Source organism: Hermetia illucens, chromosome 3, assembly GCF_905115235.1.
Source record: "Hermetia illucens chromosome 3, iHerIll2.2.curated.20191125, whole genome shotgun sequence".
NCBI lineage: Eukaryota > Metazoa > Arthropoda > Insecta > Diptera > Stratiomyidae > Hermetia > Hermetia illucens.
The window spans coordinates 77,257,938-77,284,986 of record NC_051851.1 but is presented as its reverse complement, the minus strand read 5'-3'; the positions used below and the strand labels follow the sequence as shown (position 1 = coordinate 77,284,986).

Here is a 27,049-nt window from a genome sequence, read left to right as displayed (position 1 = left end):
AGGAGCTTGTACAAATCTGGAAATGGACTGCCAAATTCAGAGAGTTGAGTTACTGTTTGCGAAGATGCACGAAAACGTCTAAAAAGGCAGTGCAGAGGTGCACTGACCTATCGGAGCAAATGACAAATTTTGTTTGCAAAGTCAGATTTTAGTAGAACTAGAGGAGGATCATGGAGATGACATTCCTGTCGTGGTTGTTGTTTAGTGCTTTGTGCGGTTATAGACTACAGTTCCATTATCATTATAAAATGTGTGAGAACAGGACACGAGAGACGCGTCTTCGGTGGTATGTGCATGTAATTGGGGCTAAAAGGAATTCACTTGCCAAAATTGGTCTAAACATCCAGGTCGATGGTAAGAGAAAAAGGCCAGGAAGGAAGTTTTCGATTTCGATATGATTACAGATTTATGTCGACACTTTACTTTGGAATTGTTAACATTACCCCGGGATTCTCAAAGATGAAGTATGTCTCAGGTTAACTTTGTGCAAACAGATTTGTAACTGTAACCTGGTTCCCATTCCTTAAAAACTTGTATGTCGCCCTAACCTTGCCAGCCCTTGTCAACTGTAATCATGTCTGCCCTTGTCAACGGGATATCCTCATTTAATCCTCGATAGAGTATTGTAGGTGTGTAGGTGTCGCGGACTACCAAAATCTTTACTTACTCCCTTTTGAAGGAGAATTTTCGCGATATAGGTTGGACATTTGGGTCTGAGTGGAGCGAGCTGATGGTACCCTGGAAAGGACTCCTCTCCCTACGGCACAGTGCCATTGATTGTCATTAAAAGTAAAGAGAGAAAATCGACTTTAGAAATGCGACTCTCGGATTAATTTGAATCGACGGGCGTTCCACCGGCATTAAAAAATGAATAGACAAACATTTTCCGAGGCCGAAGAACAGTAGGCTATTACAAAAAAAAAGGGTGGATTTTTCATGGCAGATTTAGCATTGTTGCAGGTAAGGGAAATTAAGAGGGAAAATAGTTTGAAAGGGAAAAATTAAATTTGTGTAGAGATTGGTTGAATTTACGCTGTACAGCTTCCAGAACAAGGCATTGCGGCAAAGAAACCAAATTATAGAGCAATATTCAAGAATGCTTCTAACGAGGATTTTGAAAAGTGTTAAAGAGGGCTGAATTGAGCTAAAGTCGGAGGAAGGATGGTCATTCTGAAAGTGATGATATCGACGAAGTGGGAATTGAAAGGTAATTTGTCAACCAACGTTATACCGTCGGTAAGAAATGATAGGTTCCCACCAAAAGAGTGGGAAAGGAAGGTGGAAGAGCATTTGGGCGATCAACATATTGAGTGGCATTTGCTGACGTAAAGTGGCAGCTCATTCATCGAGCACCAATGCATCAAAGGGTCCAATTCGGATTTCAAGAAAGTACACTTTTGCGGAAATGAAAAAGAGATATACAATTTAAAGTCATCCAGGTAGGGTAAGCATGAGTAAGATGAAGAAACGGGGGAGAGAATTAAGATTAATAAACAATAGGGGGCTTAATATGGAGCCTTGGGGAGCCCCAGAGGAATGAAAGAAGCTGGGTGATGAAAGGTTGTCATTGGGTAAAAAAAGTATATTTTGGTTGATGGAATCAAAAGCGTTACAGAAATCGGTATAACGATGTGCTTCTCCTGCTCTGAACTAAGACATTTAGCAAAGAGTCGAGAAAGTTAGAAGCAGTAGATCAATGTTTCATAAAGCCACGTTGTTCTCGTTGAAGGGCCTCTTCAAGATTTTGGAACAACAGGGGACAGTGAGGTAGGGCGGCAGTATACTGCTAGCATGAGGTAATCGTTAAAAATAAGGATAATGCTAATAAATGCTTTCTAAAGGTTATTATCTCGATTTAACTGGTCTCTCATTGATAGTTGTATGTATTGCAGTAGGGGGGAAGAGACTTCGAAGCCCATCGGGTTGGGGTCCAATATTGATGTCAAACGGAACGGCTTTTTTAGTTTGTACCTAGAAGGAGGTAGCTTAGATGAAGCAGGAGGTATGCGAGCAAACACGAAAGACTATAGGAATCTTGTTGGGGGGATTGTCAACAGAACGCTTAAAATCACCGCGAACCCGGGGCAACATCGAGGCTCATCAAGTAATGACTATAAAACAATGCTTTGAAATAAGCTAAGAATGTCAATGTTTCGACGATAGAAGCTTCAGCAGTGCGTAACACCATATCACATTAATCTCAGTTGATTAATGCTAAAGCTAAGTTGAGAGAGTGCAGAAACTTAGCTGATTTTCATTCAGTGTTGGATTGATACATTCAAGGGTTGAATGGAGATGTAACGCTCAGGCAGGTTGGATCGGAAGAACTAGATAATGCGGTCCAAGAAGGTATTAATAAGAGAAGAAAATATTAGGGGTGAATGGGAAAGATTGTTGGAAACAATTGGAAAGCTAGAATGATTAGGTTAGTTGAGCACAGGAACATGACAGTAGGAAACAATTCTTTATATGAGTGGGAGGGGCAGGCCCGGGGAAAATTTACAAATCGAACACCGAACAAAGTCCTATCACATTATATCCGAAGAAATTCTGCCTGTCGTGATAAAGTAGAGATCTACGTTAACATGCAGATGCGGACAGCTCTTCCTGAGGGAGTGAAGTAATCACTGTTGTCAATGCGCTCAAGCGGTATAAAATTGCTTATCTTCGGTGGAGCTGCAGCCTATGCTGGAGCTTCTACAAATTGGTTAACTTCACAATTATATGGAATCTGGTCTTTCTTAGGAAATCAAAGAATCTTAAAGATTCTCAAAAGGGGCGCCTACTTTGAATGCTATAATTGTGGGGATATTTGCGTGATTGCTGATGTTGCAAAGATAATAATCATAACAGCTCTAAAACTCGTCAAAGAGCATCTCGAAAGCGTAATCAGTAAACGCGAGAGGTGCACACTGTGGATCATCCTATGCTAAGTGCATTAACATCTTTGGGCCATTGTAAGACGATGTGCGCCATTTCGATCAAGCGTCAACAAGGAGGTTTAACTGGAATTCATTGCGCCGGAAGACATTCCGAAGTAAGTTAGCTATTATCAGAGCAACATATAAAGGCGCAAAATGCCAAGTGCTGGATCGAGGTAAAATTTCGAATTATTGATTGACGGATCAGCAGGAGCTCGGGAACATGATTTACATAACAGTAAAATAAAAAAAACCTTGAGATCATGGGAAGAAATAAATAAAATACAGTTGCAGTTACGCTACATCTGATTTCCTTTGGTAACGTGTCAGAGAAATGTAGAATCAAATATGATCTACATAGCGGTCTACGCAACCATCGATGCCACCGGACCGATAAGCGGTTCAACGGAGACACTAATGACGGAAATCTCTTCAATGGTGCAAGACCGTTTTTGAAAAAAAACTGTGTGTTCGAAATTATCGTCATTTCAACCAAATTCAAACAGACTGAAAAGCCCGCGCCATGTAATGTGACGTCACAACTCGGGCTTCTTGGCTCGAAGTTTCTTAACTTCAGTAGTCCGGCAACTGACAGTTACTCATGCAAATATAAAACTGTCAAAATTAATTTGCGGTGTGGAATGCCAAAGAGGATGACGAAATATTACTTCGAATCTTGCTGCACAAATAACTCCACAGAAACCCCGCAGCAAGCTTTTTGGCTGTCAGGAAAGGAGGTTTTCGGAAGAAGTGGATCGTCATCATTCGACGGAATCTAGTTTCTTTGGAGTCAGCTTTAAATTGTGATGATCATTTCAATGTGAGTTAATATTTTTTAAACTTTAACTCCAATCTTAATTAATAATATACGACTGCGTTAAAATTATTCAAGGGGCCCAAGGTTCGAATCCCGCTCAGTGCAAACCGATTTGTTTGCGGCCTGTGAATCTTTCGGAAACGTATGTTTTATCGCCACTTAGATAAAGATGCGAGTAACGTTTCTTGTGCACCTACATACATACAACATTACAATAATATAATATTATTCTATTTAGTATAATTAACATGCGGTAAATAACATATCTATCCGTTTTGACACCTTTCTTTTCGAGGACGCTGTGCTTGCCAGAATTTGCTATATAACTTGTAACCATCACTGCCGAAAGGTAAAGTAAATTGAAGGATTGCCCATTCACGCATCAGTTTCTGACTTTCCTGTTAAAAACTTGATTACTTTAAAAGTAACCAGTAGCACTTAACCGGATGCATTCACGTAGATAAGAGTCAAATTGCTCGTTCGAAGACGTCACATGAGGTGTCAGCCAATCAAAGCGTTTTCTAAAGTCTGAACGTCGAAGTCAATGGAAAACGACCCAAAGACTGATCGAAACAACGATGGCTTGATACATTAGTTGTTTCTTCAAGAGATTTTCGACTCCATCTGGACCAGGCATAGAAAAGTGACGATTCCGATCTAGATGAATCGATCTCTCTGCCGAATGGTCCAATGGGTGAAGTGATTGGAATTGACGAAGAGAATAAACACTGCCTAGCTGTAATGAAGATGTTGGGCTGGATCATATATGAAAAATCGAATACCACAATCCGTTAAAATAAATAATGGTAGAAAAATAATGGGCTGCTCAGATTTTCAGATTTCCATCCTCACCTAGCTGTAAAATTTATAAGTTTTATAACTTTTAACTTATAAATTTTACAGCTAGGTGTTTTAAATTAAATTAAAAAATTCTGAATTTGAAATGGAAAATTTTGAAATTGGTTTGGAAAAGTCTGAAGATAATTTGGAAAGGTCAGAAATTAGTTTGGAAAATTCTGAATTAGACTTGGATAACCTACATACAGTGGAAGAGCCTGAGGAGGACATAGATCTCATAGAATTCAGATGAAGTCCATCCTGGTGTACTTATAATTAGCGTTTTATGGAACAACAATATTGTGAATAGCACTTGCTGTGCTAGTAGCAAAAAGCACAAAGTTTGAGGCATAAGAGGGATGCCAAAATGGGTTAACTAAACTCCACATAGAAATTTTTAACCATGAACATATTTTGTAATTTTCAGCTCTCGTCCTTGATTAATAAGGTCCTAATAGTTAGGTGTATTTTTCTATTGAATTCTCTGATATTTAATAGCCGAAAGCCTCCTTTCCTAGAATTCGCAAAAATTACTCCAACCTTTTCTCATTGGGTTAATTCAAAGAAAAAGCCAAAAAACTATTTCTTTATCAAAAATTCAAATTCAAGATCAACTTTAATAACCGAATCTAATAAAGTAATTTTGTTCACACCATTCAGTCAATCAAAAAAAAAGATACTTGATTTGTGATCTTGACCGCAGCCAACAGGTTTCCAATCAGGTGAGGGGCCGTCATTGATATCTACGTACAAACGTAACTACCGTCCGTAAAGTGTACTTCAAATGCATTTGAAGTTTAATAATTAAGGGCATCATATGTGAGTACTCGTACATTTTGTATATCCGCAAGATACTCTCGGTGGACTAGCGCCAGTGATTTGGGTTTCAATGCCATGCCACAGTCTCGGCTGACTTGAATGATGGTCAAAAAATCTACCGGTGAAGCAGTCTTTGAGCTTAATCACAAGAAGTTCAATGCTATGCTGGTTACGGCATGGATTCGTATCGCGGGTCATTCAACAAAATTTTCACTTTCGTTTGATTCAACAAGTTATTGACCACATTTGCCGGAAGGTTATTGAAGAGTTTTTTGTCTATTTCCTCTTATATCGTAATGCTTATTTGTATAATGATTTTGAAGACCACATAAAAAATGGTTGGTTGGCGTAATTAGATTGATAGTTTTGGTGTCATTGCGTTTGCTTCGGGGTTTCATCAGTTGATTTATTGATGAAGACACCTTGAATTCAAAGAATTTTGAGAAATTTGATTGATGAATGTCCTTGTTTTCAGAGTTGATGCTAAGCAATTCAATGCCTGGATTCTGAGTTGGCGGTTCGTCCCGTTCGTTAGAAGTTACTATCCGTTATATGTATTATTGCATTACACTTCTAACCGCCACCTGGTGCTGCCATAATAAAATTACAGTCGACTGTGACTGAAACGTGACGGCATAAAACGTCTTGAAAATGTATTCAGTTCGCATAGAAACAGTTGATTCGTCTTAATGTAAATAACCTGCTTCGTATTAAAATTAAGTCGTTTACTAGACATTGTGAGTTCAAAACTAGATAAAAGCGAATCGAGTCTTTCATCGATAATAGAAATAAATTCTATCGGTAAAAAATAGGTTTCCATTCCCAATAAAGCTACACTTTAGCTTTATTACTGTCTTACGAATATTGTATTGGGGTAGGTAAAAAACCAGAAATATCCATGACAGTCAGACAACGGACCTAGGCTTGTCGATGCCCCACAAGAACTGAAACCTCAACCTGGAAGATTATGTTCTTATATCAGTTACGAGAGAGTAAAATCTAATATCGTTATGATAACATTTACCAGTTTCTCGGATAGCTCTTTTAAACCTTCTATTTGCATTCAGTATCAACGAGAATATGATACGAACCCTGTTGATGCATTAAATCTATTGCTGGAATTGAGAAAACAATTCAGATGATCACAACTAGCATGAGAGAAGCTTTCGAAGAAAGCTGTCCACTCAAGACGTTGGGAGAACACCATGATGGAACTCGGATTTGGTAAAACAGAGGGAAACGACGAGGATGCTTTTAAACCGAGCTCTAAAGTCTGATTCAGCCGCTTGCTGGATTTGGTACAAAGAGGCCCAAAAAGTTTTAAAGAAGAGCATAAGGTTGGTCAAACGATCATCATGGAGACGCTTTTGCGAAGAAACCAACCTTCTTGATGCAACCTCAAAGCTAAAGCGGATTCTTGTCAAAGAACGTGGGTTGGATTATCTTTTGCTTGAAGTGCACTTCCCAGGCAGCATCCAAAATCTCATCTTGGGAACGAAAGCCGCATACAACCGGAAAATTGGACTCTGGCATGCAAAGTAATTCCACTGGAACGAGTAAAATGGGCAACTTCTTCTAGAGATGCAAGTCTCCAGGTCCGGAAGGCATTATTCCTGCTCTAGTTTTAAAGTAAATTTACCCTGGAATATGTACCGTGGTTGCCTAGCACATGTTTATATTCCAACCAGCTGGCGTGATGTGAAGGTAATATTAATTCCCAAACCAGGGAACCACCTACATAGACGCAAAAAGCTTCCGACCGAGTGGTCTAAGTTCCGTTCTGCTAAAAGGACTGGAAAAACTAGTAGATCGGTTCATAAGCGATACATATCGCTAGGTGGCATTTCACTACCAGAAAGGCAAGTCCACGGAGAAAGTACTTCATGAGCTAACGGAAAAAATTGGAAAGGCGATGTCCGTTGAAAAATACGCGAATTAATAGAAATCGAAGGTGCCCGCCGTTTCGCGGCGGTTTATAATGCAGCTAGACAGGATGGAATCGATCCTCCGTTAATCAGTTGGATCCTTCAATGCTAGAGGAGAGAAAGATCCACATACTGGTCGGACGGAAGTCTATTAAGGCAGGGTGTCTTAGAGGTTGCCCACAGGGAGGGGTTCTCTCACCTCTGTTATGGCTCTCGGTAATGGACATCTTGGTATGGCTCCTAGAGGACGCACAAGCATTTACGGACGATCTAGCCTTAATAATTATCGGCAAGTTTGCGAGCACATTATATGACCGCCTGAATGCAACACAGTTGGTGCCTCCATAATAGACTCACGGTGAAGGCTAAGTAGACTGTACTAGTTATATTCATTAGGAAAGATAGGTGGGGCAGCTATACGCTACCCACCTTATCAGGGGCGCAAATTCAGCTGGTACAAACAGTCAAATATTTATTCATTGGATATATACCTCCATAACAAAACCCATTTTGATGTATACGTGCATCGTCTGGTGGCCGAGACTGAACTTTGCTAACAGCAAGAAGCTGTTGTCGCAGATCCAGAGGGTCGGTTGCCTAAGTAATACAGTACGTCGACCGTGACACTAAAAGTTATTCTATATTTAACCCCAATACATTTAGAGGTGAAATGGAAAGCAGCTGACGACGCATATAAGCTTCATACTTTTGGCGCTTGGAAAGGCGGTCAATCATACGGTCCTGCGTCCATCAGGAAATTTCTTGGTAGACATCAGGTGGCTCTGATCCCTGCTGATCATATGATTTCCAGATTCGTCTTCGAAAAAACCTACTCCGTCGTAATTACCGAAAGAGAAGATAAATGGCCACGAGTCTTTCGGGATTACAGACTTAATGATCTTCATCGACGGGTCAGTCATGGAAAATAGGCCGGGCGCAGAGATGTTCTCGGGAAATCCAATTATGGAACTAGTTTGATCTTTCGGAAAAATGACGAGCATATTCCAGGCGGAGATATATGCCATTTTATTGGCAGCAGAAGAATGTTTGCGGCAAAAATGGAGGTGTTGCACCATTCGAATCTGTTTTGACAGTTGGGCAGCATTATTAGCACAAAACAGCAACGATATATCAAGCTAGTTGTTGTGGAGTTGTCATCAGGTTCTGCTGAAATTTTGTCGACTGAACGAAACATTCCTGACGTGGATGCCAGCGCACTCAAAAATCGCTGGTAATGAGGAGGCGAACAGACTGGCCCGCCAAGTTTTTGAATCCAAAATGGGGGGTCCGAACCAGCTTTTGTCATCCGGTTATCCACTGCCAAGTCTACTCTGAAGCTGGAAATGATAAGGATCCACGTAGCCGAATGGAGAAATTCGAACTTGTGTCGGCACTCAAAAAACTTTGTGAAAAAGTCCTGGGCCGCTAGAGCCACATTTATGTTGTTCCTTAAGAAGTGGGACATGAAAACTTAGAGGCTTTTAACGGGATACTGTTCATTAAACTACCGGATGGAAAAAATCGAAGAGGTATTTTCACAACAGGCAATATAAGGCCTCACCGTTCGTGTGCCCCAGATTGCTTTGGGAGATAGTTACGCCACTGTTTTCAACATGACGATTTTCTGAAGGCAACGAAAAGAGTTCAAGATAGACGGGCCCGTAATATTGACGCTAACCTTAATAAGACAAACTATATATTATATGACTCCATATTAAATACTATCTTCACTTCTGACAGCGAAGCTGAATTTGCAACCACATTTAAGGCTTATAGGGCAGAAGGTAGCTGTCATCAGCCCAACATTAGCAAGGATGCTACCAAATATAAGTGGCCCGAAACACAGTCCATGAGTACTGTTATTGCGAGTCCAGTTCAGCTCTTTGATCTGCGGCATCAGTGTGGGCATCAGCTCTCAGTACCTTAGAAAATTGTGAATAGCTTCAAAAACAACAAGTGTTAGTGGACAAGTTGAGTGAACAAGATCATCTGGTGCGTAGCAAATGGCGTGGGGCCCGCATAAGGATGTGGTGAATACATAGGCTTACCCGAAATATAAGTATGTGGACTTGGCGAAACTACGGCGAAGTGGACTTTTATTTCATTTAGTTCTTAAGTGGGAATGGTGGGCACAAGAGGTACTCTTGATCCACCGTAAGTGTAGGGTGAATCGGATACAGTGTGGAAGATCAAACAAGTACAAAGTGCACCAGTTCTCATCCTAAATCCTACATTTTCTCCTGGCTGGCTCCCTAACTCGAGTGGTTATTGTAAATATTTTCAATTCAAATGGCCAAATTTAAAAAATAAATAACTTATTATGGTTCCAAATTTTGTTCTTGAATTGCTAGTTAGGATTTGTATAAGGGCCTTAACTTTATTCCCGGATCAGGATCAGATGAAGCCCTTCCTGCAAGGATTTGCTCCCCTTACTCCAACGCTTCACCATAAATGTTTGCCATTTTTGTGACTGCCTGGAGATATTGTCCTTACAACTTCCAAGTGATTGCAGAAGTTTTTGACAATATGTTTTTTTGACTCTTTTCGCCGGTTTTAGGTTCATTTTCAGCAGATTATCTTGCATCTTTAGGAACCTTTAAGAATTCTTAATAATAATAATCGTTGGCGCAACAATCCATATTGGATCAGGGCCTTGAAGTGTAACGGTACACTAGGAGGCAATGTGGTCAGCATTGCGCTCGCTCGAAGAATTCTTGTTCAATCATAATTTTAAAAGTGCCGGGTTATGGATGAATTTCATCTGCCTACCCGGTCTCGTTAGGCTTGTTTTAGCTAATCGAAAGGCAGGGAAACGATAATACCTCATGGGCTATATAAAGTGACTTGAAGGTGGTCGAACAGCTTCTAGCTAATTTCACGGCCTGTTTGAACTGGTTTTCTATGAGTTGAAAATATGGCTTTACAAACTCTGTAACTGCCAGCTGCATTAGGAATACAGGTGGTAGCTACAGAGCAATGTTTAGACATATTACAAATTGTAAATATTCATAGGTTTTATGCAAAGACTAAGCAAAAGTTCAATTTGTGCACAATTACAGACCTTACAATGGTTTTTCGAATTTTCCCACTGAAGTCATTGAAGTGCTTATAGGTGGGAATAACTTTCAATTGAAAATGCCAAACGTGGTTAATCTGGATGTTCTTTGAAATTCAACTAATAAAATATATCCTCAGTTGTAATTAGTTGTAAACATGGAATTGCAAGTGTTACATAATTAATAAATTCATGCGAAGTATAGTGTGTTTGTATATGGAAGGCGTAGTATTTCTGAATTCTGTTATTTATAGAAGAGGGCTACCGCACTGACGGACATCCGGGACTAATGCTTGTGAGTGAATTCTCGCATAGGATATCTGGATAGTTTGGCGGAAAATATTAAAGGCAATTCCTGCTCCCATGGTACCACATAACCTCAAGTGAGCTTTGGGAAAAGAGATGAGTAGCCCTACTCGAGTACGTTTGGATGACTACCGCTGGAGCATTATTAACAAAAATGTAATGTAATGTATCTTTATGTTGTAGTTGAAAATTGGACATATGAAAGTTACTTCCGTCTAAATTTCTTTGTACTTCAGAGACGTAAGTCTGCTTCTTCTCGGCCGCTAAGGATTTCGAAGCAGGAATATATGCTAATTTTTAGAGTTACAAGCTTTTATAGGTGTCTAATTTCCTGGTATTCCTTACTTTCGTCATCACAGTCAAGTTGTTTCGGAAGTATGGCGACCTTTGTCTAGGATGTGTTTTGGCAATAAAATCGTTGACAATATTTATTCTCTTCGCAGTGATTTCCGCGAGTCTTTTAAAGCATATGATATATCTTAAAAAAGGATAGAGTATCCGATATATTTCTTAGAGACCTTTGTTGTCATTGAGGCTATTATAATATGCCCTTTCGTTGATTTGTAGCATTGCTACAAACTATTTCCATTACAAATCTACTATTTAAAATCCCTCTTCAGTTTGTGGATTGTAGCTGAGTCATGGTCGAGCAGTAGATTTGTCCCGGAAGTGCCATCGATCCATGGGACATACCGAGGTTCGATTTATGTAGGGATCCTAATGGAAGAAAAAAACAACAGGGTTACCCTTTGGTCATAATAAGTTCGTATTCAAAATCCACAGGGAGATTTGGATCCCTACGATAGATCTGAGCTTTCTTTCTGCCAAATAGAAACCATGCACGCAATAATTACCATATTGTGGATTTAGATCATACCTACTGGGGTGTGTGGATGATCATAGTCAATTTGGCTGACTGTAACTTCTACGCTCATTGCGTCCTGCGTTTGTCAGCGATGGAAGGATAAAGGTTCAAGAGATTCAACATTTGCATTTCAGTGTGAGCCAACATTTGCTTTTTCAAGTTCGGCTAGAAGGTCACCAACAAAATAGAAGAGTGTACTACGGATAATTGCAGTGATAAGTAAACACAGGCTTTCTTCTTAGAAATCTTGGAAGAGGTGGACATACTAACATAACGCATGACAGCAGGAGAACAAAATTCAAAATGTTAAGCTAGAACCTTTGGAATCCTCATAGGAGTTCAAGCAACCGACCACCTGAAAAGTGTCATTGGGTATAAATGGGAATACATACTTATATGTTCAAAAAATTTGATGAAGTTTGAAATTTGAAATTTGATAGCTAAAACAGGTGGTCATAGGCTTTGTTTTTCGAATGTGATGTGAACCGTAGAATCAAATGAGATGGGATTAGAAAGACAAGAGGGTCGACATGGACCGCTGTGTCGCCCAGCAATACCGCGTACCACATAAATCGTTGTCAATGAAATCCTGTATGATTTGGAGTAGGAAGTTCGACTTCATCAGCTGCACACTCTTCAACTTACTTCGAAAGCCTTGCAATAATTAAGACTTTCCTTTCCTATTCGCAAGTAATATTTATTAAGATTGCAAATACCGATATTTCGGGAACCACTGACAAGTCTTGTTACCACTGATGAAGGGAACAAATGGTTCCCGAAATATCGGTATTTGCAAGCTTAATAAATTAATTATTTCAAATAATTTAATCGCTAGAAACATCGCGAGATTACACATAGATTATTTCAAAAGAATTATTAGCGTACTTTTTCCTTTCCATGCCTAACTATATGAGGGGAATTGCTTTTTCCATCGGTGGTCACCGCAAAAACCATAGGGCTTTTTTACCGAACCGGCACCAGTAAATTGGTCGATAGGTTGGGGGAGATTATGAACAACATGGGTGAACACAGTGTCCGGATAGCTGAGTGGTTAGAGATCAAGGCTGTCGTACGGAAAGTGGTGGTTCAAATCTCATTGGTGGCAGTGGAGTTTGTATCGTGATTTGACTTCGGATACCGGTCGACTCAGCTGTGAATGAGTATCTGAGTCAAATCAGGGTGATAATCTCGGGCGAGTGCAAGGTTGACCATATTTCCTCCTATAGGGTACTGTAATCCTGAAGTATACTGTAAGGCGAAAACTGCCGTGAAATGGCTGCACAATAAGAAAGGCTAATACCTTTATAACTAGCTTTACCATGTAGAATAATCTACTTTCTCATTAAGGTAGATGAGTAAGTTGTATCAGAAGTATATACTTTTGGCATTTGTAATAGACCTTGGAGTCTTTCTCAAATCCATTTAGGCAGTTGAAGTTTATCGGTCCATTTTTGGGCTGCGATCCAAGTTAAAGAGCGTGGCAATTTTGTAGTACTATGCACCAAAAGAGACTGATCGAGATTTCTTATATAGCCGAGAAAGATGCTTTCTATGAGCTATTATATGTAATTCAGAAGAGGCTTGTCTAAGCTGGCATAGTGATAGTGATGGCTTATGGGAATATCAAGGTGGGCTCTTTGCTATGCCCACTGAGAAAAGGCAAGTGGTGGGGAGGAATGGTTATGGTGACTATAACAACAACGGTGAACGGTTTGTAGACTTTTGTAAAATTCAATTCCGCGACATCGGCGGCACACTGTTCGAACATAGGGCCTGAAAGGGTAGTATGAGCATTCAGGAATTGATACATGAAAACTGTCAAAGGCATCATCATGGCAATCCAATATTATGACTAATTAGCGTTATATGCATTCATTGATTGATTTTCGCATTTCGAAAACGAAATGGGCTTTGTTTAATTCAAAATATATTCATGGTGGAAGTTGAACGTAATCATTAACTACTCGTATCCTTCTCGGGTATACGAGTGCTTATTATCAATAATGCAGAGAACATCGAATTTGAAATATACCGAAAACCAAACTCCCAAACAGGAAACTATCTTAGCGATATCCTACCACTCCCTTTCATAAAAAAAATGGCACCGAACAACTAAATGTCTCACTGAGTGCTGGTCATACTATTATCTTTCGATTGAATAACGGACACATCGCGTTATTAAAACTGCGAAAAAGAACGGAATGACCAGGTTCAACGAGCATTTAAGGCACCCAAATCTAGTAATCCAGAAGAATCGTTAATAATCAGGACACATCACCTAGGGAAAACAGACAATAACAAAGAACAATTTAAAAGTAAATAAGGAGACTAATGGCTTATGAAAATTTGACGTTTAGGAAAGCTCCACAATTTACAGGACACCTGAAAAGAAAATCGGTAGCGACCATCTAGGTAACATCAAGGGTTGGCTATTTGTATGCAGATTAGCAGGCGAAATTGGCAATGGATAGGTCACATATTAAGGAGGGGCGACCATTACATTGCTGGCTGTGTCATGCAGTGGAATTCACTTTCCAAAGATGGCCGATGGGAAGGTCGCCTCAAAGGCACTTAGTGCAGAACAATATAGACGAAGTGCAGGCATCTCAGAAAAGCTCAGTGAGAACTGAAGTCTATTTTAGGGAACCACAAATGAGGGCGCGCATGTGTAGTATAGCGCTATAAGGGGTAAATGGCAACCAAATTTGTCCTTTGTTCGCTTTCTCGTTAAGTCGCGGCTTTGAAAGATGGTTTTAAATTTATAGAGCGGAGTCTTACTGAAGATCATTGCATTCGACTTTATTGTTTAAAGATTTTGGTTTGCTTAGAGAAACCATTTCTGTGCTATTTAAATTTTTATCCATTGAATTACCTTTGCAATGCTGAAATGCTGCGATTTCAGTTTTCGGTTCTTTCAATAATAATTGTCACAACAATCCAATTGGATTTGCGCGTTGAGGCATGTTCGAGTACTTCATTTAACACTCTAACGGTATACTACAGGACTACGGTACACTATAGGAAGCAATGTGGTCAGTATTGGGCTCGCCTGAGGTTATTACTCTAACTTTCCGCAGGAGAGTTTGGTGGTGACTGGTATCCGACGTTCAAACCCTTCCGCTACCAGATTTGAGCCGCGATATTCGGTTGCAACAGCTTAGTGCCGTAACTACTAAAGCATCCTAACACTCAAGCCGGACCCAATATTGAACGTGAATTGGTTCATTAAGTATTGTTCAGCAGCAAAGAAAAGATCAACATTGACCTGATGTCAAACACACAATAAATAAAAATCAATGATCAGAAGTCAGGGACAAGCAAAAGTACGTCTGAGACGTTAGAAACAAAATAGGCCGCAATTGAGGGAGTGTCCGCAGCCGGGAAAGAGGAGCAACAAAGATGATCCCACAAGAGATAAATGCTCCTAATGAGCTTTGGGCAGATGAATGGCGAAGGTTGAAGTCAAGAGATTTGAGGTTAGGGTATCCGATAGGCCATTCTGTTCAGATTTTTTCCGGAGCACATAGTCATCCTAACGAACGGAAAATCAACGAGAACCTTTTCGTGTAAAGATGGGCAACTAATGGAGTTTCAAGTTTGTGCTCCGTGGGATACGCTTTCGAAAAGGTGTGATACTGGTAGACTCAGAAGAATGGCTCAGGACCAAAGCCCTTAAATTGCTACATGATGGAAAGGAGTAGAACTTTCGACATGTGCTGGGGATGTCTTCAATGATGGAGGCGAAGCAGCTTCTAAAATAGCTTTTAAATACCACTCAAAGTGAGGGTGTTGACCCCCACTATGGAAAATGCTTAGAAGTAGAGCGGAGGACACGGTCGACTTCTGGAGGCAATTAAATGAAATAAACGGTATATCAATTACAGATTTGGTAATATCCCGGTGCACGTGATCGAGAGAAAATGAAGAAGTATACTTCGGAGAACATTTCGGGTGGAAAATCCATGGAGAGGTTCTTTTACTGGGTTACATAGCTCTTCTCATTGTTATGACTGGCAAGCATTGTTGTCTTAAGGGGTCGACGGAGACAAGACACGGTTTAATCCTTTCGTAAATTGCGTAATTGTACGTTTAGGGATTCGCTAGCTAATAGCTTCCGGTCATTTGCTTCCTATGCTTTAAATAAAATTTTCCCAGAAAGCATTACAAACTAAAATCTCTACTTACCCAGGATATATTCCAATATGATAAAACGTGAGACAATCAAATATATAGAGTAGAAAGCAGCCAAATGTAGGATGATGAAAGCAGTGACATTTCTCCACACAATTTGTACTTTGTATTCGTTTGATTTCTTCGTTACGGCTGTAGATTCATCAACTTCAAGAGATTTTTTCGTTAATTTTTGAGCTGTTGTCGCCGGAGGTCGCTGTGGTGGTGGAACTGGAGTCACAATTTGTGAACGTTTTGGTGGTTCTTGTTCGATGGCTGTTTCAGCCAGAAGGAAAGTATTCCCAATTAAATTGGGAGCCATGATGTGTATCTGTAAAAAATGAGGGAAGATATTTTATTATAGCTCATAGATTATTGCTTCTAAATACTGTTTGAGTCACAAAAGTAAAGCAAGGTAAAAAGGAGTTTTAATTGTGTTTTCTTTTCTTTGAAAAATAGGCAATTTTTCGCTTTTAAAAAATTTAGTTTCTGCTAAATATAGTAATATAAAATATCTATATATTATGTCTTTATACCCAAATCTTTTCAACCGAAATATTAAATACCTAAATAGCTTTTCCGTACCTAAAACAGTGCTTTCCGATGTTATCTGATTGGAGACTCTAAACTAACTACGTGATGATCTTTTCAAACTTGTGGAATGCCTCGACTATGCATTTGAGGAAAAAACCACCAGTTGCAACAAGTACATACTTTAATGACTACTTTTGCCATTTATCAAAATAGCATTAAGGGTTGAGCGCATAGGTACACTGAGGTACTAAGCCCAGGTCTATGAACACAGTCATAAATGGATGTAATGAATATTAAAGGTAATTTCAAGTTAATGACATCTTCAAGCCAAGTACACTCTCATTGGCATGAGCACCATATAGCATAGTGAAAGGTTTTGGAGAGAGTCAGTGAGATTTTTTTAAAGGGAAATGGAGGCAATTTCCGTGAAAAAGTGCCCTACGCGCAATGGGTTTATACCTAAACTCAAACATAAGAGCTGCAATTTTAATGTAATTCAGCTTCTTTGTTTGCTGCATCTGTCATTTGGGTTTGAAATAAATGACTTTCACTGATTGCAAAGGCCGTAATGCGCGTGGTATCAGAGGCCCTTATAATTCCCCTTAAGTAGTCGAAGGTTATATAATATATTCAATGTGCAGCTTTATTTCTTAAATTTAATGTAGAGTCACGGTTTTATTGTACTATTTAGCAAACCATAAATTTTTGTAAACTAATATCAATCCCTCGTGTTGGCTCCAGTTCTGTAAGAGCTAAGCTCCATAAGAGTCAATTTTCACTTGAAGGCATTGACTCCATATTGGCGTAGCATCAATGGCTCACGTACACCCAAAGTCGTAAAAATGCGCGACTATAGGTTCTTTATGCATCTAGCCACAATTACAGGTGAGTTACAAATTAACCAAATCAGAGAATATTTAAATTCTTTTCCATGGAGCTACTGGCTAGTGAGTTCCCTGTGGCTTGCGGTCACCATGCTAAAAACACGAACTAAAATGAGCAGAACACTAGCATTTTCATTTATCAAAGTGTGATTTATTTATGAGTGGATAGTGAAATAAATTGCCTTGGAAACCGCAGTCATTCATGCACTGATTGACGTATTCCGAAAACGTGCCAGGAATTTAATTTGAGTGAATATCCTATTGTTTTCAGGTGATGAATTGGAGATAACAAGGTGCAAAATAAGATCAGAGACCATGAGAGAGCTCTTTAAAGAAGTGTGTATAAGTTAGGTCGATTTTACTCTTTATAAAAGTGGGAGTGTCCAAACATTTGTAATGACAAATGGACACCAAATATTTGGACCTTGAATACTAAGGAGTTACTGTGTATTGAGTAATCGACGATTTGGACTTTGTTCTTGATATTTGAAATGTTGAGAATGCTTCCGTACATTTTGAGTCTGATTCTAAGGTTGTATAATTTTAAAAAGCTCCAATTTTCTGAACAGGTAGTTTTGTGGCTGAAAGCACTTATTTTATAAAATAATACGATTTTACAGGGAATTCCCGCTGCTAATTTGACTTTATGACTACTTTATGTGAAAACTTGGTAATCATCCTATTTAGTGATTCAGGTGTTTCTTTTGCATTCATTCCTTTCTATTTGTTGAAATGTTTAGAAACTGTGGGCTCAAGTCCAAAGCAGATAATCCTGATCACGTAAACCACGTCCTATTTGACACAACGAAGTGCTTATTTCATACCCAAGTTGGTAAACATCTGGTTCCATACATCCAAAAGGAAGGTGTACGTTTTTCTTCATGTGCGATATATAATTAAAAGTCCCGATTAGTATTTTTCAAAGTTGGTAACGGCGCGGGCTGAAAAGTGAGTATTTCTTTCCCGGACCTATTCTCAGAACTTAATCAACCCAAAAATTTGAAAAAAGTTATAAAATTGCCACTATACAGTGCTTAGGTTCCGAAATACCCTCCACACCGATATCTGTTCAAATAAAGCTAATAATACTACATTACTATAATTTATAGTAATGGACTGAAAAATACCCATTAAGTTCATCCCAGAATCAAATTTTGCAGCAGTGGATGTTATGATATAAAGAATGATCCTACCGAAGTTATAATAGGTCAAAGTTGTCGCTTCTGTGCAAATTTTTAGACTTTGAACGCGGTAGCACGCGAAAGCGGATATTTTGATGTACATCAGAATTACGTGCTAGGAAACACACGAAATCTTCTTACCTGAAGCATCAGTTTTTGGTTTCCCGACTTTTTTACATCTATTAGACACCCCATTTCCACTGACAATGTGTTTATGTAAAGGGTGTATGACAGGTTCTACTTCTGAGCACTCAGGTTGTTGTGAGCTATTATACTCAGTGCCCCGTCTAACGGTATATCCTTGGTGTGTTTCTGTATTACACGATTTCCACTGATGGACAGGATGTTACCCTCTGTAACTGAAGCACATCAGTGTTAAAATCCGATAGGTGATGCGCCGCAGGCGGGACACTGTCCCAGGAAATGTTTTGTTCATTCCGCTTCCTCATTAGAGGATGGACACTATCTTCTTATAATACCCTTATTCCAAAAATATATCCACCTGGTGAATTATGGCCAGTGAGAATACCCACAATGAAGAATCATACGTTTTCCTGTTTAGTGACATTAAGACTGTGGCACATGTCCTTCGAAAAAGCTTTTTTGATAGTAGTTTTAGCTAATTCTACTGATATTCAAATTGCAGGTTTCGGTTATGGCATCGAAGAGATTGAACCCTATAATACTTACTATAGCATTCAAGATTCCGTTTTCCTATATACCGTTTAATCAGTTACTTAGAGTAGTTTCAACATATTCGCTCTGTGTATAGGGTTCAAATATAATTTTTCCGTTCCTGCACGATTTTTGGGGTGATTAATAAACTGTTCAGCACTTTACTTGGCTATCGCTGCGTCATCAATCACGCAGGCTGTTGAGGATTCGATACTTCAACCAGAAACGCTGTTGTATATTGTCCCAAGGGAAAAGTCCATCTTTTTCGATGATAAGTGTAGAAGACTTCAGTAAACTTTCGGTTTTCGGGGTTCGTTCCAGTTTTCCCTGTATGTGAAACTAACCTTATATTTTCTAACAACTAGATGGTTTGCCGGCGCGATGGTTGAGGGAGTACAGCGTCAGCCACTCAGTCTCCCTGTCTTGTGTTCGAACCTCAGCCATCATGGGTGTTTGTGTTCATCTCGGGCTTGTCTCGCCGGTGTGAGCTTATTACTTGCATAGCATTAATGTGTTGATAGTGAAACTGAAGCACAGTCTGACTGTGGGGATGCCTTATATTCTACTAAGGAGTAAACAGGAAATACTAATCAGATGCATAGGAACTGGATTCAGCGCTTTTAATGTCTTTTCCAACGGTCAATGAGCCTCACGTCCGCTGCTTCTACTTTTATTTTCCATTTGATTGTAGACAGTATGGCGTAATTTTCTTTAAAAGTTATGATCCTATGGCCGGTTATGGTCATCGTCGGGTTTGAAAACGCCGAACTTTCGTTTTTGCCTTCAAAAACTATTCACGATCGCTGGAGAAAGGGTTAAAAACTCAACTTTTATCATTATTTAACCAACCATAACCAAGATAAATCGTTCCCAATCAAATAGGAAGAGATAATAGGGAGAAACCCATCCACTGGCAGTGTAGGGAACGCTGAACGAAGGCGGTGATTGCTTAATGGTGTGGGGATGTATGCCCTTAAATATATTGGCCCCTCCATAGGATAAATGACACGATTCGAGAGGAAGATTAGCTTTTATTTTAGAAGAAAGCTTGACTGTTGTGTTTCATATAATTTGAATGTCAACCAGAAAGGTAAACTTCGAAGACGATAGTGATACAAAACAAACGGCTCTAAAGGAGTAGATTGGGAGCCAAAATTTCGCATTTTACAGTAGCCTCCACAGAGCCCGAATTTGAGAGAATTGTTGAAGCAAAAACTGACTAATTATCATTACCAAAAGGCATTAACGAGTTTTGGGAGCGCGCGCAGTATGCTTGGTAATCGATATCACTAGAATCAAGGATGAAATAATCGAAAAAACAAAGAACTGTTGGACTAACTAGTATATTTCCTAATCAAAAAAGGTTAGTGCAAAACTAGTCGAATGCCCTTTAATAAGATTTGTTAACTTTTTTGAAGAGCGAAAGTCAACATTTCCGTTTTTGTATAAAGGGTGATTTATTTAGACCCTTTTTTAAAGTAGGGTTTTTTTGACAGATGACCTGCGATTCAAAATGCCAAACTGTCATGTCATTTTTATTTGGTACTTTTTGTCGAATCATCTCCAAATTGTTGAACTATACTACGAGAATCAGTGTTCGGTTGAAAGTGTTGCGCTTAGAGGTATTTATGGTTCCTAAACCATTATTGCCAAAAGTAATCTTAGTTAGTATTAGTTTCAAAAAATTGGAGCTATTTGCCATACAACGCGAGAAATAATAAGACTTATTGAGAAATCACTTTCCAGAGCGCTTGTTTGCACGTTGTAGCTCGGTAAATTGGCGGCCTAGATCATGCGACATCATTCCTTTGGACTATGTCCTTTAGGGTTATGTGAGGTTTCTGGTCATTGGTGATAAGCCAGCTTCATCCGACGCTTTGGAAGCCAACGTTACTCACGTTATTCATGAGATACTGAGAGTTATGCTTGAATGCATTGTCCAAAATTCATTTAAAGCTTAGTCGCAGGCAATATTTAACAGAGATAGTTTTTAAAAGTAAGTGCCACAGATTGTTCTTTCCAATTAGAATAAAATTTTCACTATTAAATTTGATTTCAATATTTTTTATTTTAATTTAAAAAACAAAGGTCAAATATTAGGTTTGGAATTTGAAGAATTATTTATCACTCCGGCATATATTTGGGGGGGGGGGGGGGTAAACTCCTTTGTCTCACCTTAAATTCTAATGATAGCAACGTGTATCCATACTACATTAGACCTGACTCCTCGTTATCGAAGTAAAATTCCAGTAGACTGTCTGAGCTCGGTTACGACCTTAGCGTTTTCTTATGAATGTGATGCTCAACCAGTGTTTTTACTGGCTAATTTGGCTGAAATTTTTGGGTATGAACAGTCATCCTTTCTTCGTTTCAGTAGGAGGAGCAGGCACGTAGCCCAGAGCAAGATTTAATAGAAATTGATGAAAGCCGCTCTAAGTTCTCTAAACCCCCTTTAGTATCGTTGTGTCATCCATGCCAAATGCTTTGAAGTGTTGAAAGGATAGATAACAGCTCTTGCTTTTTCACGGCTGTTGCAATGCTTCGGTTTCTCTCATAATACTTTGGATGGTGTGTAGAAACTAATAATTCTCTCATGCATGATTCTCTCATAGGCTCTCCCGGATCATATGTTTTCAAGAGAGTCTGCATTGACTTATCTTAGGTGTTTATCAAAATACCACCCGGCTTTCGAAGAGAGTTCAACTTGACTGGCTCACCCCGATTGGGTTTCCTCCGCAGCTTTCAAGTTTTTCACAGTATTATCTAAAGGAATCTAGTTTTGAATTTCTTAAGAGTCTCTTATATTCAGTCTTTACTCAAACCACTCTTACAAGTGCGATTCAGAACTTTTCAATATTTCAAGAAATTTTGCAGTTTTTGACTCCACCAAGGAATTGTTTTATCGCATCTATCTTCTAGGCTGTTTTTATCGCATTTTCTTCAGTAATAGGGTAGGCCCTTTCAAAGCGCTTTAAAGGGAGTGGTATCGAAAGGGCTGACATGAAAAATATCTCGCGTTAAAAAAAGCGGTGGTTACTGTTCGTCTCCTTGAAAAACACTTCCTATATTTATCGATGTTAACCCATTGTACTATACCATTGTAGCTATATTGATTCGACGGTGCCATGTGACTCTAATGTTATGACTTCGTAGAAGTGATATCATGAGGTGGGGCTTCTGGTAAAAGTAAGTTGGGTTTTACAGCCATTCTTCTTAGGATTATGTTTCCATTTTCCCCCTTAAGATATCAGACTATCTCAATGTTTGTGTCGATCACATTCGCCTTTGTGTCAGGATCGTGGCTACGATTATCTACATTTTCATGTCATTTAGAAAGTTCTTTCTACCATGTTAATGAGCCTATCCTTGACATAGTATTGTTCAGAAATTATGTCTGTAATTATCATGATATTTTATCTGGATTTATTTCCTTCTTAGTCATAAAGTTAATTATAAGTTGCTGCTTTTCCAAGAGGTGTACTAATTTCTGCCAGACGGTTTCAGTGATACCAAAGAAATCTGAGGAAGGTAGGGTAGTTTTTGAATTATGAAATTAGACATAAAGTCAACTGAAATCTTTTATAAATCATTGCCGCTATTACCGGTATGGTGGGTTGAGCAAGCCGAGGAGGGATTTAAGCTCGCTATGCTACCACTGTGTTCGGATAGCTGAGTGGTTAGAGTACAAGGTTGTCGTACGGTAGGTCGCGGTTCAAATCTCACTGGCGGCAGTGGGATTTGTATCGTGATTTGACGTCGGATACCAGTCGACTCAGCTGTAAATGAGTACCTGAGTCAAATCAGGGTAATAATCTCGGGCGAGCGTAATGCTGACCACATTGCCTTCTACAGTGTTCTGTAGTGTACCGTTACGGTCTTGAATGAAGTGCTCTAACACAGTTCAAGGCCCTGATCCAATATGGATTGTTGTGCCAACGATTATTATTATTATTATTATGCTACCACTGGAATAACATATAAATGTGCAGTTGCCGTTTGATAAGATTGACTTCTAGATTGCAAAAGTTGCTACCGGGCAACGGAAAATGGTGAAAAATGAGTGATAAATAGTGGACCAATAATAATGTTACATTGTAATATTGGTGCATTCGAAAAATTCAAAGATCAGACGGCATTTAAGTAGAACTTCTACCTGGTATAAACCTACGCGGACAATATATGTTTGCAATTATCTAATAAATGCGTCAAAGCACCTCAAGCACACCCACCCGCCATCATTGACGGTTCGTCGAAAAGAAGTAGTACTACTCAGGTTTTCCTGAGGGGCTTATACTTTCACTTTATTATTTCGCGCCACGTATTTCCAGGGCAACCCATTTGTTGACCATAGTCAAATTGATCGACATCTTCGATGTTCTACCCATTACTGAAGATAGGTAGAGTACAATGACCAGTTAGACTGAGAACCTTTGTTTTGTTAGGGTTTATCTCCAATTAGACTCTGCTTGCCTCCCTTTTCAAACCTAAAGCCATTTGGCCATGGTCCATGACTAGGTGAAAGAACAAATAGATGTCATCAGCGTAGTTTATGAGTTTGAAGCAAGTTGTCATTCTCTATGGTATTGAAACCCCTTATATTGTTCAGACAAGGCAATTCGAAGGACTTCATCGATAATAGGAAGGAATAGTATCGGCAACAGGATGAAAATTTGTTGAACTCCGTTTCGGACTTCGAATTTCTCAGAAATTCAACCTTGATGCCTTGACATTTAGGTTCATCATATGTCACTCTGGTTACATACTTTCCAGAGTGTGCTCGTGTGTTTGCGTAGATAATTCAAGAAGGATTACATCCATGTTCTCGTTCGTGGCTAAAATCTAACATACATATAAGACATCGATTTTTAAACGCTGTAAAATTCTTAGGTTATTTATACTTTACTGCTTTGAACTTGCTGCTGGTGTGCGAAGAAAACATCCAAAACAGAGTTCTTAAATTATTTTTCTTATTTAGTAATAGAAATTCAAAGATGAAACTCACAAATGTGCGTATATCAAATTGCAATTAAATTACGAGCGGCATTTCTAATCACCACTGCGACAGGTGTTTAATTAGAATGCCTCTGACTTGTAATGAGCTAGTTGCTGAAACTGATTGGTTAAGCCCACTTGTTTTGAATATTTTAATAACGAATTCGGATTTCCTTTTGGAATAATATGAAATAAATATTCATCGCTTTTACTTGACAATTTCAACACATGTACATATGTATGTTTATATATGTTTTTCACAATTATTATTAACCTGTTACTTTCCCAAGCAGTACATCTACATAGTTTTGCAGATGAAAAAATATAGAAATTTTTCTTGGGAAATTGGAAAATTTTAGGGCCTAATACCTGAAGTAATTACTCATGAATAGGCGGAAATGTGTCACAACCGGTTATTTTTGAATGAGAAAGAATAACTTCGAACGGCTTAATTTGGAAACTTATACGACTGCAAGTCTGAGAGTGAGTTAAGAAATATGTATCTTCTCCATAAGTACCATTTGCCAACTTTGTTCGTAATTACTCTGTTTTCCAAAACTTGTTCAAAAATTTACTTTTTCTTCGAAACTCGTTGATTATAAAAGTATCTACGATTATGAGCAATATACTGTCTATACATATGTATGCCTAGCAACATTCATTTTAAATGGGCAATGAAGGCAAATAAAAACTTTAATTGTCGGTTCAGATTTGTCCAAAAGGCCTCTATGTCTCATCAAGCTGAATGAATAGATGAGCGATTAAAAATAATGTGATTTAAAATGCCCAAAAATCATGAAACGTTTTCACACATATATCTTTGCCAATATTGTTGCTAATGGAAATGTGTAACAGTGTTTAGGGAACAGTGTAGAAACGAGGTAGGTTCCTGAAGTAATCTTCAACATCTTTGAAGACATCCGTAGCTTCAAGCCGTTTATTAGGCCCACTGTAATATCCCTTAAAATCGCCTGTTCAATGTCCTTTAGCCTGCGGCGATTGCATACTTGTGCGAATTTGAGAATAACCTCCAGGAGCAGAGTGCGTAAGTTCTTTGTTGAAGGACATCTTGCCGAGATATTTTTGTCTGATCTTAGGAGCAGTCGAATAGCTGGATTTCCTTCACATTAGCTACATATAGCTGATACCACCACCCTAATTTGCTCCATGTGGTAGTTTAAGGAGCAGTACTCTTTTAAAAGTCCTACCAAGGTTTTCAACAGGCAGGTCACGGTTGTGGATTCAAACTCTTGGCGAATCTTTTAACAATCAGCGATGTTCGAGTGCTCTGATAGACATATCAGCAACGTTATTATTCAGCCGGTCAAGCTTTAGCAGCAACTGGTGGTAACCCCACACTAATTGGCTCAAAATTTTGTTGCTATTTAGTGTTGATAATACTATCCAACTATCGGAACAGATTCGAATGGTGCTATCTGCCATTGCTGCAAACATTCTTCTACTGTCAGTGAAATGACATATATTTGTGCCTGGAATATGGTCGCCTTCCTTTCGAGAGGTAGAGGCAGTTCCATAATTCGATTTTTTGAGAACAACCATTTGCCCAATCTATTTTCTATGACTAACTCTTCGATAAAGGTTATGAAGTTTATAATCCCAAAATACTCTTGGCCATATCTTGACCATTATTCTCTGGTGGTAATTATAATGTCTGAAAATTTGATGATCTATAGGCGAGAGAGCCACAGGATGTTTACCAAAGAATTTCCAGATGGACGCATATTCGTAACATTGATCGCCTTTCCACTCGCCAATTGTATGAAGTATTATGAGTAATACATTCAATAAATCCGTTATGTTGAAAGTCGAGAAATTTTACTTATCGCAGTTCTACATCACCAGAGCAATCTGCAGGATTTTTTGTATTCATCATCATCAGCAACCGGTATCCGGTGCAGGCCTGCCTTAATATTGTTTTGTTTTGTGCCGAGGTGCACCGATTCGATATCCCTAAAAGCTGTCTGGCGTCCTGACCTACGCCATCGCTCCATCTCAAGTAGGATCTGCCTCGTCTTCTTTTTCTACCAGAAAGGGCAATACCCTTATAGACTTTCCGAGCTGGACCACCCTCATTCATACGGATTAAGTGACCCGCCCACCGCAGCTCGTTGAGCCGCATATATTTCGTTGTTATGTAGGCTATGGAATCGTCCATCCTCATGTAGGGGGCCAACAATTTTTCGGAGGATTCTTCTCTCGAACGCCGCCAAGAGTTCGCAGTTTTTTTTTACTAAGGACCCAAGTCTTCGAGGAATATATGAGGACTGGCAAGACCATTGCAAACTTGCCGGCTAGATCGTATGCACATTCATGCGCAAAGACCGCTGTGTCCTTCACGAGCGATAGAAAAGTGTCCATTACCAGGAGTCGTAGGTGGAGAGAGAACTTCTTCCTGTGAGCAACCTCTCTCGAATATCTAGATTCAAGGCATTCACTTCCTCTATTTATAGAGCTGGAATGATGCCATCCGGGCCTGTAGGCTTGTTCCATGGCCCGAGTTAAATACCCACTTTACTCGATCAAATGATACATTTTGCGTGCAAGAATCTGGTCTCCAGGCTGAGGGCTGCACGCATCTGTTGGCCCTGAGATGAGATGGATGTTAGCTGGGAAGCGCAATTCAAGCAAATGATTTATCATTTTTTGCACTTTCTGTGTACCTTGTGCTCTGTAAAAGTGTAACCCAGCTGCTGACTACATTATGTGAAAAGGATTCCTTTCAAAAGCGTTCCCATAATCATCGTTGGGTCGACCATATGGTCTTCTTTAGAGTTTTCTGAGCCTCTTTGTATCGACTCCAACCAATAGCTAAATCAGTCTTTAGAGCTCGGTTAAGAAGTACCATTGTCGTTCTTCTCTGTTTTGTGAAATTTTAGTTCCATTAGGGTGTTTCACCCTTCTTTCGCATATCGGTGATGTTTTCATGTAGATTGTTAACCAAGATAGCCCAGAGGTCCTTTAAAGACCACGGTACAGGAGCGGGGTCTAGTACTTCCATTAGTATACAACAGGTCAGCATGTTGGAAGTTTAATCCACTAATTTCCCC

The 27,049-nt window shown here is 39.3% G+C and overlaps 1 protein-coding gene across 2 annotated transcripts in view; it reads right to left on the bottom strand.

Moving 5' to 3' along the window:
* LOC119651226 ((11Z)-hexadec-11-enoyl-CoA conjugase) overlaps positions 1-27,049 on the bottom strand; it is a 71,589-nt gene that overhangs the window by 6,856 nt on the left and 37,684 nt on the right. Inside the window, exons 1-2 of one of the 2 annotated variants that reach the window (XM_038054697.1) lie at positions 16,301-16,422; positions 15,731-16,046 (exon numbers count right to left, since the gene is read on the bottom strand). In XM_038054697.1, the coding sequence (XP_037910625.1) occupies positions 15,731-16,037 (307 nt within the window). In that variant the 5' untranslated portion in view covers positions 16,038-16,046; positions 16,301-16,422. Of the gene's footprint in view, positions 1-15,730; positions 16,047-16,300; positions 16,423-27,049 lie in introns of those variants that run through there. The other variant, XM_038054696.1, reaches the window with a different exon arrangement.